This window comes from Gasterosteus aculeatus, chromosome 15 (genome assembly GCF_964276395.1).
Source record: "Gasterosteus aculeatus chromosome 15, fGasAcu3.hap1.1, whole genome shotgun sequence".
In the NCBI taxonomy this organism is placed as follows: domain Eukaryota; kingdom Metazoa; phylum Chordata; class Actinopteri; order Perciformes; family Gasterosteidae; genus Gasterosteus; species Gasterosteus aculeatus.
Window position 1 is genome coordinate 9,946,181 of NC_135703.1, and position 14,552 is coordinate 9,960,732.

Consider the following 14,552-nt stretch of genomic DNA (forward strand, 5'->3'; position numbering starts at 1 on the left):
CAGGGTAATGCAGCTACTGTAAATACCATTTTCCGAGGCTACAGGATTTGCTTCTGAGGCACATCTAAAACCTGTAAATACATGTGTGTCTCTCTCTGCTGACGGATTTGGAGGTGGACTGCCGTGTCTGGACGGCACGAGGTGAACTGCTCTGTCCAGTGGTTCATTCATGACTTTGAAGAGTTTTTAACTGGTGTTTTTCTCAGCTATTTACAGTTCTGTATTTCAAACAAAATCTCCAAATGGGGAGGTTTGAGGTCCTGCGGTGAAGGACGGGAGCATCGCAGTCCTAATACCGGTGGAAGTTTGCTGCTGCTGTGTTTACGTTGGTCTAGTCACATTCTGGTCAGATTGCAAATGGCTCGCGGTTGAATAAAACCGCGGCTTGGATCCCATCTTATGCCAGACAGACAGGTGTCTGGAAACTCTGGTAGCATTTGAATGGTAGAAGCTTTCTCAAGTGGCTGTCTACTGACGGGACAGAACACTTGATCAAACATGTTTGCCTGGATGGAAACAGGCAAATATGTTTGATTTGGTGAGCCAAACCAGACATTTTTAGGAGGTCGTTACCACTTTGGTTGCTGGAGTACAACATCCAAAGCCATCTGTTTCTATTCAGAGTAATGCATATTCAGAGTTAATGTCATATGTGGAGATTTTATATATGGCATCTTTGTTTTTTTCTTGGCTATACTAAGCTACATGATGCTTTAAGCACATTGAGTTCAATAAATGGGGGTAGGTGGGTAGCAATGTGTATTGCTTTAAGGCGCTTATTATCATAAGTGCAATTATTGTTTGAACTTAACACCAGTAGCGGTTCTTGGCACTTCCAAAATGTGCAATAAGCTGAAAAGAACAATACCTACAATTGGTACGGTACATTTGTCGTAAATGTCCCTTTACACACCCGCCAGGAAAAGATCTTGTCACATTAGCATTTACGTAGAGTTGAGTTCCCCGATGATGACTAACGTAACAGTCACTCTCCTTTTTGCTCTACCAGCTCCTGAGGGAAATATCTGGTTCTTGAACTGCTGAAGGCTCCACTTTGTTCACAAGCCAGTTGCTAACTTTGTCCACTTGTGGCTTTATTATAGCTGCCATCAAACAATGCAAATGACTGCTGTGAGACTGAAGCAAAACAATAAAGCAGCAGGCTATAAAACCGAAAAGAAATGATCTCACAGGAGGTAAAATGCAGAGCAAGGAGAGAGAGGAGGTCGTTGTGATACGAAGAAACCACACAGAATAAAACCTACTTTCACATGATCCAAAAACACACATAAATAAAAAACTGGCAACTGAAGAAGAGAAAAAAGAAAAGAAATTGTCATATCTTTTCTGTTTTGATTTAAAGGGAAATTGAATGTGCGTTGCTAATGGCTACTCAAATGTATGTGGGATTCTTTGGAATTGAGTGCAGACTTCCATACTATACCACTCTATTATATTATTTGCACTTAGCTTTCAACACTTTCCAGAATCGTACAATCTATTTCAGCCTCGAATGTGGAAAATATCGTTGATGTCTCCACCCTGTGGATGAATTGGAGTACTGCGTTCATCTTAAAGTCATTCGAAATTCAAAAAGGTTTCACCTTTCACCCACACTGCCTCTATTAAAACCTGTCTAACTCTTCTTGGACACTTTTGAGTTTGTTTGACAACAAATATCGCTAAGACTTCCAGTGAATGTCACACAATAATCACACAATAATTCTTTGTTTCAATGAAGGGCCGCGGTCATTAAGCATTCCTGAAAGAGTAAGGAATCTTGCTTAAACTGTACATATGAGAGTTTTTCTTTCAACTCGAAATGTGAGGCCATTATTAATACGGGATTTCACTCATGCAAAGTGTTTGTAGTCAGGTATTGGACACATATACCAACAAATGCAAAAAATGTATAACATAAATGAGTTTCATGTTCTTACTCTGGTTTCAAAGCTTTTCACTTTCACCATTATACAGTGTGGAATCCCGCTGTTGATTGCAGAGTTTGATCTAATCTATAGCGTACAGACAAAGTGGTTAGCTTCATTGGAATTAAGCTAATTATACTCCACGCCTGTACACACGCTATACTTTCACCAGCATTATCTCACTAAAGTTTTGTGACTGTGAAACACCCTCTACGAAATTAAAGGTCGGAAACGTGCCAAAACCTGACATTATGAGTAGGGAAGCCGTTATTGGGAGTAAAAAGCTAACCAGTGTTTCCAGTCTCTAAAGTTTGACATCAACTGAGAGCTTAGAAATCAAAGTTCTTCTCCAGCCTGTAGAGAGACAGAGGAGAGCTCCTCCAGACATTAACGCCTTCTGCAGTTTCTGCAGTCGCACAGACACACCTTTTCTAACATTCCCAAAACAGACATTCCAAACTTATTAAGCATTTTAGTAAAAATATAATCTTTATTTTTTTCAGAAAACCAGTGCCCAAAAATCAAGGTGTGGAAACTGAAGGACAATCAAAAGAAATGAGATGCTCATGAGTTTGATTTCCAAGGGAACAGAAAAGGGTCCGGATTCATCCAATGCCCCACTATACATGACAATTGTAGTTGGCAGAATATAGACGTATTAAGAGACTGATACCTACTCAATAATGTAGGTTTCTTTAGCGTTAAATGCATAAAAAGAGAAAGATTTGTAGTACTTTTTACTTCAGCATTGCAACACACCATGCTTCCCACAGCCTTTATGGGTTTATTCTGGTTTACTCAAACATGATAGGGGCGGTTGCCATGGTTTTGTTGCTTCATTAAGCAACATATAAAGCATACGAATGTTATGTTATAGAGCTCGGAGTTGGGTTGGGTGTTTAGACAATGGAAAGCTAGAGAGCTTTATTTAGGACGCTGTGATTCACTCTGCTGTCGCCACAACGATGGCTGCTCTTTGATTTACTGCTGCCCCCGGTCCCACGGGGTAGCACCATGTGCTGAAAGCTGACCAAACACATCATTCAGCAAATTATCCATCATCGACAGAGCTGGTGCCTCAGTGGCAGGCAAAGCCAAACGTCAGTGCGAGAAGTCTTCAGATCTCTTTCAAGTAAAAATACCAGTGCTGGTTCCCGTGAGAAGACATCGCATGCCTGATCAAATGTTGCATATGATTGAATTCATGATTAATCAATGTGTGAGTGGCCTTTTACTCTTCAGCTGGTTGGGGTGACGCTTGGAGGCACGTTATACAACGATATAGTTGGTTCCCATTGCTGAACTGACGGTTTAAAAAAAGGATAAAAATAAATGCAGAATTATATACATCAGGATTTATTTCCCGTAGACCTTCTCCTTATCGACACCTGTCTCCTGCATTACCAACAATGCAACTCACTGAGTTTGTTTGACACACCCAAATTCAGAATGTAGTGTGTCAAACTAGAAGTAGTTGCTATAAAAGAGACGAGGAAAGGTTTACAGAGCTCGAGTTACCATTTATTTCCTTTTAAAACGTGTACTTTGCAGCTTCAACCCTTGCTGACTCTAATGACATCACCTGAGGAAATGTATCAAACTATGGTAAGCTCACATTTAGAGGGATTTAAAAAAGTGACGTCACATCTGTATTAGTGGCAAACCTGCAAACATCTGCAATGGCTACCTAGTTACCAGCAAGAATAGAAGCCACAAATCAATTTAATTGAGGACAAACTTTTCTTGTTTACTTCCTGGTCAGAGAACATCGTGCACTCTTTTGAAGACATTTTTTTAATTAACAGGGATCTGCTTGGTGATGCTTGAAATACCCTCAAGCTCGGGTATGTGTTGATGCACAAAACCACAAAAGTGCAGAAATGTCGTGCGGCTTCTTGTCAGCTGAGGATCATTCCATTCTTCTACACTCCTCTGTAGGCTCGTTCATGAAAGACTTGATGAAGGCCTTGGAATATCTTTCGTTCGGTGCTTCCAAAGAGATTTGATCTTTTCAAATAGAATTGTGATTATATTCTAAAGCACAACATACCTCTTATCCGTCTGAGCCCGGATGCAGCCTAGATTGCTATGGACAAGTTTATGATAGGTCACGGGATTAGTTTCAGCTCAAAAATGCAGATTACTATAGATTCCTGCTGCAGTGGCTTTTGGTTCATAGATTGAATGAGGCCTTTTGCAACATTCAAGGTCAGTGGGGTTAGTGTATTTCATTCCTTTAATGTGTAGATTACTGTGAGTTCAGTCCTAGATAGCGGAGGAGGGCGTTTTTGACTCCTGCGGTCGATATCACGCGGGCGCTGGGACATTTTTAACTCGCCGGCATATCTGTTGTGGTCAAGGGTGTGTTCATCTGTGGGAAGGATGGGCGCTAAATGTCTAATTATGCCTCCGCCCACGTTCTCAACTTTCCCAGGGTAGAGAAACACTAGCGTAACGCGGCACACGCTCTGTAATCAGTGATGTCAAACTTCGCATGAGGCACGGCCTCGCAGATGAAGCTCAGGAACCATCGGGGACCCTGGAATGTAGAACGCATGCCCGTCCTGTCGTCAGAGCTTTAATTATGTCTGTTCTACACAGGAGAGACCATGGAGCCACTTATGTGTTGGCATACTGCAGATTGCTAGCCAACTTTGAATTTAATCAACAAGGTAATTCATAATAAAAATGTACAGGAGCAATAATATAGACCCGCTTGTACAGAGTTTATTGCTTTATGTGTTTTCACTGACTGTTATGAAAGTTGATATGATCTTCTTTATTTGATATCCTAAAAACTATAGATCATTTGGATAAGGGAGTTTAGATGTAGTAATGGGTGTGGAACGATAAAGCAATACTCTGCCAGAATGCCGTTATCTCCACAGCTTTGGACTGCTCAGCAGGTCCGTGTGTTTCTGTTCCCAGGAATCCAAATGGTCCAGAGGTGAAAGGTGCAAAACCCGGAAATGCGACACAATCTTCCAGATCGAGAAAAACCCAGGTGGACGGCCGAGCGTTCCCTCTCCACCTGAAACTCCCTCACTGGAAAAGTGCAGCGTCAACACATTGAGATGCCAAGACTTTTCATTCTTCATCTAAAATGAAATTGCACGGAGTGATTAAGCTAATACCACTTAAGTTGTTTTAAAAATTTACATGTATTCACGGTTGACTTCAGGTGGTAGAAAGAAGGGCCTCCACACATGCATGTGTATTCCTTTATATATATATATTTCAAATGTACAACATCAGCCCTCTCTCTATAACATAGGATGTATATAACCCATGCCTCCGTGCAACAGGGGAAAGTGGGTGTCTCTGTGGTCTCCGTCTCTGCCCTCTGTGTCTCCTGTGGGCCAATTCCCAGTGACATTCTGCCAAACCCCAAGGTAGCAAGCCATGAAAATGAGTGTGTTGCCCTGTGGGTTTAAAAAAAGACATGTTTTGATCCATCCTCTTCGACTATTCCTTCCCATGCTTGTTCTCCTATCTACAGAATTAGTTCTGTGGGGTAGAGTGGAAATTAAAGTTCAATCACTTAGGTTTTCTGCTACCTTACCATTATTGCTACCAAAAGGGCTGCAAATTAAGATTCTCCTTGTCTCTCTGCAACCACTTGGAGACTGAAAATTGTGTCACAGGGGACATGATGCAGTAATTTGTGGCGTACATAAATATGATACATTATACATAGAGAAGCTTTGTGTATTCATTTTTCCCATCGGCTCTCTTTAGTTATATCCCTAATGCAATTTTCATTGCCTTTTTTAGACTTGGTACCAACATTTGGAGTATATCTACATGTGTTTTTATGATGTTGAACAAATAATGAACTCATATCTATTATATTTCAAACCAGCCTGCTTTCATCATTGTATGTTGTTGGCATTCCTGCATAGAGTCCCACAGACCGGTCTTCTATTGCAAAATCAAACATTTGTTCCTTAAAGTAAACAAAGTGAAGCTTTTAATGCTTTGCTACAAACTCATCCTGCACATATGATGGGTGATCAAATACGGCAATACCTAAATATAAAAGTATTACATGAAATATGGAAATATCCAATTTCTATTCATTTCTTTCTCAGATTAATTAAGAATTTCTGAGTTAAAAATTGTGTTTGTAAGAAATTTTCATAAAATTTGCTGTAATGATGATCTACAAAAATGCTAAAACATCAGATTTTTCTTCAAGTTTTATGGTTTCCATACGAGCATTAGGATGATGGCAGCACAAAAAAGTCTTACTATTACCTTTCCATAAAAAAAGAAACCCGTCAGCCCAGACAGTCAACATTTTGTCTTAAATTTAGAAAAGAACTAGAAGAAAATGTTCCTGCTTCCTCTCTGCGGTGGCATGGATATTTATAATAGGAGACCAATGTCTGGATAACCCACCATTCGTTCTTTCGGAACTGTTCTGTTGTGCATCCAATCCATCCCCTCTCACGTGAAAAGTGTCCATCTGGCCACAATCTCACAGCACCCAGCAGTGACCTGAAGCACCTACCTCACATGCACTGTGAGTGTTACATTGCTATCAATATGAGTGATGGACATCCACCTCTTCTATACAATGAGAGGAGGATCTGTGGATCAGGTAAGAAGAGTAAACAATAAGTTTAATTTAAATGCACCAAGTTTCTTAACTCGGGTAGAAGAAGGTGCGCTTGTACGTCTGTCTGTATATTTTTACCTTTTGGTTGCTTATGATTGATGGTCAACATGAAAGATGAGGAAAACATGTTTGAGGCACAGCATAACTGCAAATGTACCAAACAACATGAACGCTCCCTAAGGATGTCCTGGCTTCGGGCCGACCCAGTGGTCACTGGTCATCAGGCACGGCCCAAAGATCAGCCAGTCACAGAGCAGCAGCCCCCTCAGTCCGTCTATATAAACTGTGAGAGGCTCCTGCAAACCTCAAAATGTTAGGAGGAGGTTTTCTCTGTGCTCGTACATGTCAGCTGTTCACCCAGGAGCGCTTACAATGATTTAACGGTGGAGCAAATTAAATGCACAGATTATCAAAATTACAAGGAGAAGATATGAGTGAAGTCATGCAAACATATAGAGGAGAAATATTAGGAAAGTGGGTTTCTTGGGTATTCTGGAATATGAGTCTATTTATGGGATATGAGTCAGATAATATATATATATATATATATATATTTTTTTTTTTGTATGTTATATATATGCACTTCAAATGAAAAATCCTAGTGACACTCACAAAGGGCTGCTTTATGCTGTAACACCCACAGTATGAAAAATTAGAACTCTAAGACCTCTGTGGGAAGAATGAAAAGGTACCACAAAAACCTCATTAGAGTAAAAAAGCATTATAGTTGCATAACATAATAGTTTCATCAGCCCTGCAATTAGTCCTTCACCTCACCCCGAGCCAAAAACAAACACCCAAAACTCTCAAGCAGTCCTTTAAATGCAGAACTGTAATATTTGAGTCTCTTAATAAGAGAAAATGGTAAGTATGCATTTTACAATACAAAGTTGTGAAAATACGAGCTCTTCAACTTCAGAATCTGTAAACTGTGTACCCAACCTACTGAGTCTCATTAATAAGTCCTTTAACATCGCGTTGCACAAACGTGATGTTGAAGCAACATGTTTGGTATTGATGTAAATAACAAATTCTGCTCTTTTTAAAGCACTTAAACACACAACTTGAAACGCGCGTAACAAAGAAGTCAAACATTGCATCTTACAGTCACACTGACATAAAGCCGTGTTCTTGGCAAAGTATTTCACTAATTCTTCACCTGAAGGTTTGAGTAACGTACGGTTCTACAGTCGAGCTCACCTGCCGGCAGGTGAGGCGGTTTGGGGCCACCTGGAGGTTTTATTGAGGCATTCTCACCAAAAAGCTTTACATAAATACAATCACATTGCCTTTACAAATCTGTGGATATCTGAGGGAGCCTTCAGTCATATATTAGTATTGATTACATATATCTTTATTATATATATATTTTTTTTTTTGTGGGTTCAGTTCCAGTTTTAGTAACAAATACGACCCACAATGGAGTCATATTAATTAACATCTTACCTTTCAAAGAAGACCATAAATATAATGTTTTATTTTTTTTTTGTTATTTTAGTTTTTGTTTTAGGGATGGGGCTCAGAGGCTAATGATATATGTTAAAGTTTAGGTGCTTTACAAGATTTTAATATGATACATGTGGCAATAATGGAGCTTGCGGGCTGTTATTTGGAGAAGCCGAGATGTCTGTTATCCTGCATAAATGGTGGAGGGCTGAAGTTGGTAAAGATGTATTCTGATTTACATTCGAACACCACAGAAATTTCTTCCTCAAACCGTGTGCTTTTTTTTATTTTTAAGCCTGTCGTTGTTTATTTTTTTGGGGGGAGCATAAATATATATCAATGTGCAGGCTAAATTAAAAAGTCTCTCACAGTTGTTGACTTTCTATTTCCTGTTATACGCAGACAAATATACACAGTCAGTGGAAACCATGATGCATATATATATATATATATATACAGCCGTGTAGGATGGGTGAATTCCTTTTGGTTATCACATTGACCACCGGTGGTTTCCATGTTAAACACCACTGTCTGATCAGTGAATATGTGCCCCTTAGTGTCCTCCCCTTTATAGCTATTGCTGTCTATAGCGTCTCGAGGAAGTGGCTCAGACATGCCCTGAAAAGGGCACTGCTTGCTCTTTTGCAAATCATGAAACCAGTTATTTAAACAATCTATTTTGTTTTTATTTTTGACCTAGGTCCATGAATTGCATCCATGTGCAGAATTTGTCAAGATTAAAACAGTGTAAACGAGAAGTAACATCTGGTATAGGAGGAAGGTACCTATTTGGCTAGAAATGAATGTGACAGTGCACAAAATCACATATTTTATATGAGTAGTTTGATTTATTGATCGGTGTCTTTACGTTAAGGGAAAACCAGAACAGCTTGTGTGCATCACCTCACCGGTGAGGTTACAGGCAAACTCTGGCTCTGCAAGGTCTTTCTGACAAACCTTGCATTTCTGGCCCTTATCCAGTCTGAACTTTCTTTTTGAGGTGTGCATCTGCAGAGTGGAGAAGTAATCGAGTAAAAAATAATAAGAAAACTTGAATTCATACAATGTTCATGAAACAAAATGAAAAAACGTACCCAAATGACCTTGTGTCGCGTGAGCTCCACCTGGGCCATAGCTTTTTGCAGCTGCGCCATTCGCCTCTGGTGGAATGTCTCCCTGAGGGATCCAACTAAGAACTGGGAGACCAGTTGAACAGACCAGGAATCAGGCAGGAGCCCTATGACCTTCTCTGCTGCCAGGACCCGAGGGTGGTTGTTGAGCAGATCCACGGCCGCGCTGCCGAGGTCCTCCGAGCTCAGGTACATTTGGAGCAGGGTGAGCAGCAGGGTCTGCCTGAACACTGTGTCCCTGCCCCGCGCGGCCCTGCAGCAGTAGGCCTCTGCAGCCTTGAGGTCCCCCTCCTGGTGAACAAGCACCTGCAGTGCCTGAGAGTGTCCACCGGTCTTCCCCAAGAGGATGGCTTTCTCCAACCTGAGAGTCGTCCACTCGACTCTCTCTGCAATTACAAAAGTGCCGTATTATTCAGTCAAAATACAGTGATGAATGATTTTACCGATGGGGAATCCACACACCGTATACAGTGGAGACGTCGTAAAATCTGGATTCCCATAGAAGCTGCTGCAACTTCGCCCGGGTCCCCCGCAAATCTGTGTCCTCTTCCTCTCGCAGCAACTGAGTAACATATGCCAGGGCCAGGCGGTTATGGTGTCTCTCATCCTGGGTGCAGATTAAACTGTTAATGTCTCGGTGCATTCAAAAAAAGAGCCGGGGATAGTAGATTAGGTAGCTGCTGCTGTGCCCACCTCACTGTTCAAATCATGGATTAAGAACTCAAGATGATGAAGCATCGCCAGCGGGTACTTCTCCATGAGAGCGAGGACATCCTGTGTCTCAAATTGAACATCTGGCGGACGCTTGTTGAAAATCTGCACCCCAATCTTTTTAAAAGAAAGAACAACTGTTACTGGACATTTTATTAGCAATAATTGTTTCATAGCAAATTAGGTGTCATTTTTTCGCATAGAGTTGATTGTTCAACTCATCCTTCTGCAGTTGAGAGTATGAAGTAGGAAAAAGGGACCTCCTGGTTTCTTTGAAGAGTCCAGTCTGCAAATTTCCACACAACATCTCTGTCCGGCAGCTGGCTGAGAGTCTGCACTATATGGCCATACACATCTGAGCAGGACGGGTCTTTGTGGAGGCCATCTTCAATTTTCACCCAAGTCTATAAGAATATAAAAGGCTAAAAATTACACTTTTAAACATCAAGTTTCTATTAAATATGTTGTTTTTGGGGAATTGATACCTCAATTGCATCAATGTAGTATCCGTGGCTTTGATAGAGGGAACCTACGGCAAAATATCTGTGAATAAAGACAGATCACACAGCAAATTATCCATCAGAATTTGAGAACATTTTGAATATGTGGCTTTTCTTTTAAGACCAGATTTGTCATTTAACAAACCATATTTGTAATTATATATGAGCTATTTAAACCTGTTGTGTCGCTCCAAAACCGGAACACAGCAGTCCAGACTGCACAAATTGGGAAATGCCACAAGCTGCTGCAGATTTTCAGTGTCTCCCACTTCCACGTACAGCCTCAGGAGGGCGTAGTCCACCTCCTTACTGCACTTTAGGCCTTGCACCGTCCCCCTGACAGCTCTGAGGAAATCTCCCAGGAAGGCCAGGTAATGATGAAATGTGTTCCTGTCGTCTCGGCAGACCACCTGGACGTCCCTGCCCTTGTTCAGATGATCGAGCTTGGATTGAAATTCCTCGCTGAGACACGACTGGAAGTCGGGGTAGAGGCGGATGATTTCCCTCGGGTCCAGCTCACCTGCACTGTTCGAATGGGTAATGAACATTGGTTTGTGTTGGATTTAAGTGTAGGATTCAGCATAAAACTCCCACTGTTCACAAAAGTCACTTATCAGTGAACCGCTTGCTGCGTTTAGCTATGAATTGAATGTGCGGTCACAGGCTTTTCACTCTCACATGAATAGATCCATGGCCGCAGAAAAATCCTTTTGGTAAAAATGGACCAATCCAGCGAGGCAAGTGACGGCCTTCTGCAGCTCCTGCCAATAAAGAAAAAAAAAACAGAACAGAGTTTGAACATATTCAAAGCACAGCAATATATGAGGCTGACTCTTTGAGGCAGAAGACTCAAATCTCGAGGGCAATATGTTACACTTCAAATTTAAAAAACAAGAAACGAGAAAAAAAAGGAGGGACTCATCTGCGTTTAGGTTCTAACACCATCACCTTTGACCTGTAACTCAAGATATGGCGCAGATTACACTAAATCTCGGACACCATCTGCTGTCCTCGTTGCATTCATCCAACTGGAATACACCTACAAGAACAGCTTGCAACAATGTCGTGCATCCACGCCTCGACAGCCTGCTTCATCTGTTTAAAGGCCTCGCAGCCAAAATGTGTAACACTTATGGACGTTGTAAAACCTGCATTTAATTATTAAAAAAATATTTTTTCATATACATCATATAAATGATTCAAAAAAACACAAACATTTTCATTCAGACTGAAATGTCTCAATAGCTACTGGATGTATTTGGTGCAGACATTTACGTTACAATATAAATCCATCTGAATTTAGTAAATGTTGACTTTCTCTTGGGCCACAAGCATAAGTATTTTAACATCTAGGACACGGATTGGCACAAACCTCACATGATGCCACGGTTGCTGGCATTCATGTTACGTCCTTTGAAAATCCCATTTTTCTTTAGCTCTACATCCAAGTCATAATTCCTGGTCAAACGTTTTTTTCATCTGCATGTGAGCATTGTCATTTGAAGAATATGAATCTGTAAATAACAAGTGGATCACAGTGATATCACTGAGTATTTAAGGAGTCCCAGACTGGAAAGTGTCCGGAGCTGCTCCTCTGTTGGCCATTAGAAATAATACAAATGTCAAGCACTTCATTGGCTTCATTTCTTTAGAGCCGTAGGTTGCCATCTGCGTATCATGTTGACATTTCCGTCTTTCTCAAAACACTAGTACTACTAGTACCAGAATAGCACATGTACTTTTCAGGATTTTCACATTTCTCTTATAATAATAATTCCTTTGGGTAAAAGAGCCGTTAAAAAGGCAGATTCTGTGTTGGCAGAAGAAAGACAATGAATGTTCTTGTCAGCTATCCTGAGGAATTATTTTGTAACCCTTGAGAATAAGAATGTTAGAAACCTAGATTTCAAAGCAGAGAGTTTTTACCTTGTGTGAGTCAAGTGGAAGTTGATCCTGAACTGCATCCAACAGCATTAAGGCCTCCTCAAACCTCTCATGCATTACAAGTGTGTGGATCTGCTCCTCTGGTGGCACCAGGCGCAGGCTGAAAATGTCCCTCTCTGTGAACACTAACACGCCATCTGAGGGGGAGATTTGTTTTGGGTTCTCAACAACACCGTTCTATCGAGTGAGAACAGTAGGTGAAAGGATGACAGACTGAGTCAGTGCAAACTGAGGCGGACACAGCGACACCTCTGAAAACAAAACCACCATTTGACAGCCGCTCGGTCTGTAATCTGGGCAGGATTAGGTGACGGATTGATGTTGACTGGTTCACCTGATGTGCAGAGGAGACCCTTCGCTCCGCTGAGACTCACAGTCTGTTTGCACTGCTGATCTACGGCGCTGTAGACAGACAGCACTTGGGGCTGCAGGGTTAAGATGTAAGGGAAACACACTCCGGCTGCCAGCACCTCCTGAGGCCACTGGAAGGGAGGGCGCTGGCATATCCCTGTCTTCATCACAAACATGCCTGAGGGAGGAGGATGGGGTGATGATATATTGGAAAAACAAATGTCCTTTGGCAACATGGTAATATGGGGGAGGGGTATGAGATGATTAGCTGTATCGGGCAGCATGTAATGGAACACGAGGATGTCTGTGCTGGACAATCTGGAGAACAACATGTTGAGTTTAGGCAGTTCTTACCCAGAGATTCAGGCCCGTTTAAGAGAAACTCCCCTCGTCCCATTGAGGTTACAATGACACGCTGTCTGCTGTGACTGTGAGGAAAAAGCTCATCGCTGCTTCCAGTCCGAATGTCACAGAGCAGATACCTGTCGCTGGTACCTACACACACACATCCACCATCCACCGCCAAGGCCACGGGGTCCTGGAGCAGCGACACCTCCTTGACCACGTCCCACCTATCCACTCCCACCACGTGGACCCGGATCGCTTTCCTGCGACTGGAGGAAGTCACCATCTTCACACCTTCTGCTTGTGCTGCGAGCAGTGAGTTGCACACCTCAAACAAATTCACATGCTGGATCTTCTTCAGAGCGGGAACAGGCTCCAAGGAGAACATGTTGAAGGCAGTGACGCTCCGGTCCCACAGGATCAGCAGATGGTTGAAAAGTGGGACTACCCTCAGTTGAGCTACAGGGTTACTTGAGCCTAGTTTTCTCAGCCGACACTCTCTGATTTTGCTCTGGCCAGGACTCTGGTCTCCATCTGTGCCACTGGGGAGGATGAGATGCAGGACTGTTGCATCTTTGGTCCCTAAATACACATTTTGGTCATAGCGCTCGATGCACTGTATGCTGGATTTGTCCTTTTCTTTTGAGGCCGGTTGCTTTTCATAGACGTGTGAGTGTGTAAATGCTCTAAAAGCCATTGCAGATATTTAAGGATGTTCAAATACAAAATGTTCAATCTGATTAAAATAAAGCTACAGATCTTTTTGTCAAACGAGACGTCCCTACCTCTCGGCTGTTCTTCTTTCCCCTCTGATTCCTCCAAGTTTATGAAGGGTAAAGTAGTTTCACCTCCCCATGTGACCATTTCCTGTCTGTAAATCTGCATCAGCATTTTTGCACCACTCATCCTGCCACGTGAGGACGCTTACACAACTCACACAGTGGCCTCCTTTAGAAGTGTACTAATGAAGTTAATGACATATAATGTAAGGTGTCAGCATTTATAGTTGGTGGACAAAAGTAGAGGAGAAAGTTATCTGCGGATTAAGGCATACATATGGTCACTCAGTTTGTTGCCAAGTAAGTGAGCTGAGCGTAATGAGGTCAAGGGGCAACAGAGGTTGGTTTTACAGCAATGATTGTCTAAATGGGCATGGTCATACAAGGATGTGGATTTCAAACCTGCAGGCACAGCTATATTTGTTACGCTGAACTTTCGACCCTAAGCTGACAGCAGATGTCCCCATTCTTTCAGCAGAAGAAGACATCGGATGAGCAACAGACCCTCCAATGATCTTTAGTGAAACAACCTTCATGTACACCAATGAGAAAGCATATCTCATCATAATCATGTATACTAACCATAGACCAGAACTATGTGTGTAGTAAAAGTTAGACCTGTATATTTGGTACAGTATCTGTCATTAATACTTATTATTATCTTGATAATAATTCTCTGTTCATAATATTGTCCATAACCTCAAAAATATATTTTTTTCCAGTCCTGATTTAAAAAATATAAAAAATACTGCCATAAAAGTGAATCCCTTAATTGAAAAATAGTAAGAAAATTGCAA

The 14,552-nt window shown here is 41.6% G+C and overlaps 1 protein-coding gene across 1 annotated transcript; it reads right to left on the minus strand.

The window, feature by feature from the left end:
- Nucleotides 1–8,816: 8,816 nt before the first annotated feature.
- LOC120833240 (transforming growth factor-beta receptor-associated protein 1) lies at nt 8,817–13,832 on the minus strand. Its single transcript, XM_040200157.2, has 11 exons — nt 12,986–13,832; nt 12,615–12,809; nt 12,263–12,417; nt 11,015–11,097; nt 10,514–10,861; nt 10,322–10,379; nt 10,097–10,240; nt 9,819–9,953; nt 9,588–9,732; nt 9,090–9,511; nt 8,817–9,003 (listed from the first exon to the last, which is right to left on the minus strand). Exons 1-11 carry the CDS (start codon nt 13,671–13,673, stop codon nt 8,860–8,862), a joined length of 2,517 nt encoding a protein of 838 aa, XP_040056091.2. The 5' UTR covers nt 13,674–13,832; the 3' UTR covers nt 8,817–8,859.
- Nucleotides 13,833–14,552: the final 720 nt, after the last annotated feature.

Excerpts from the sequence above, each read along its gene's own strand:
- LOC120833240 (XM_040200157.2), bottom strand. The coding sequence starts at position 13,673 with ATGGCTTTTAGAGCATTTACACACTCACACGTCTATGAAAAGCAACCG. Across the intron at positions 11,098-12,262 it reads TTCCACTTGACTCACACAAG|GAGCTGCAGAAGGCCGTCAC; the intron begins GTAAAAACTCTC and ends CTTTATTGGCAG. Across the intron at positions 10,241-10,321 it reads ACTACATTGATGCAATTGAG|ACTTGGGTGAAAATTGAAGA; the intron begins GTATCAATTCCC and ends ATATTCTTATAG.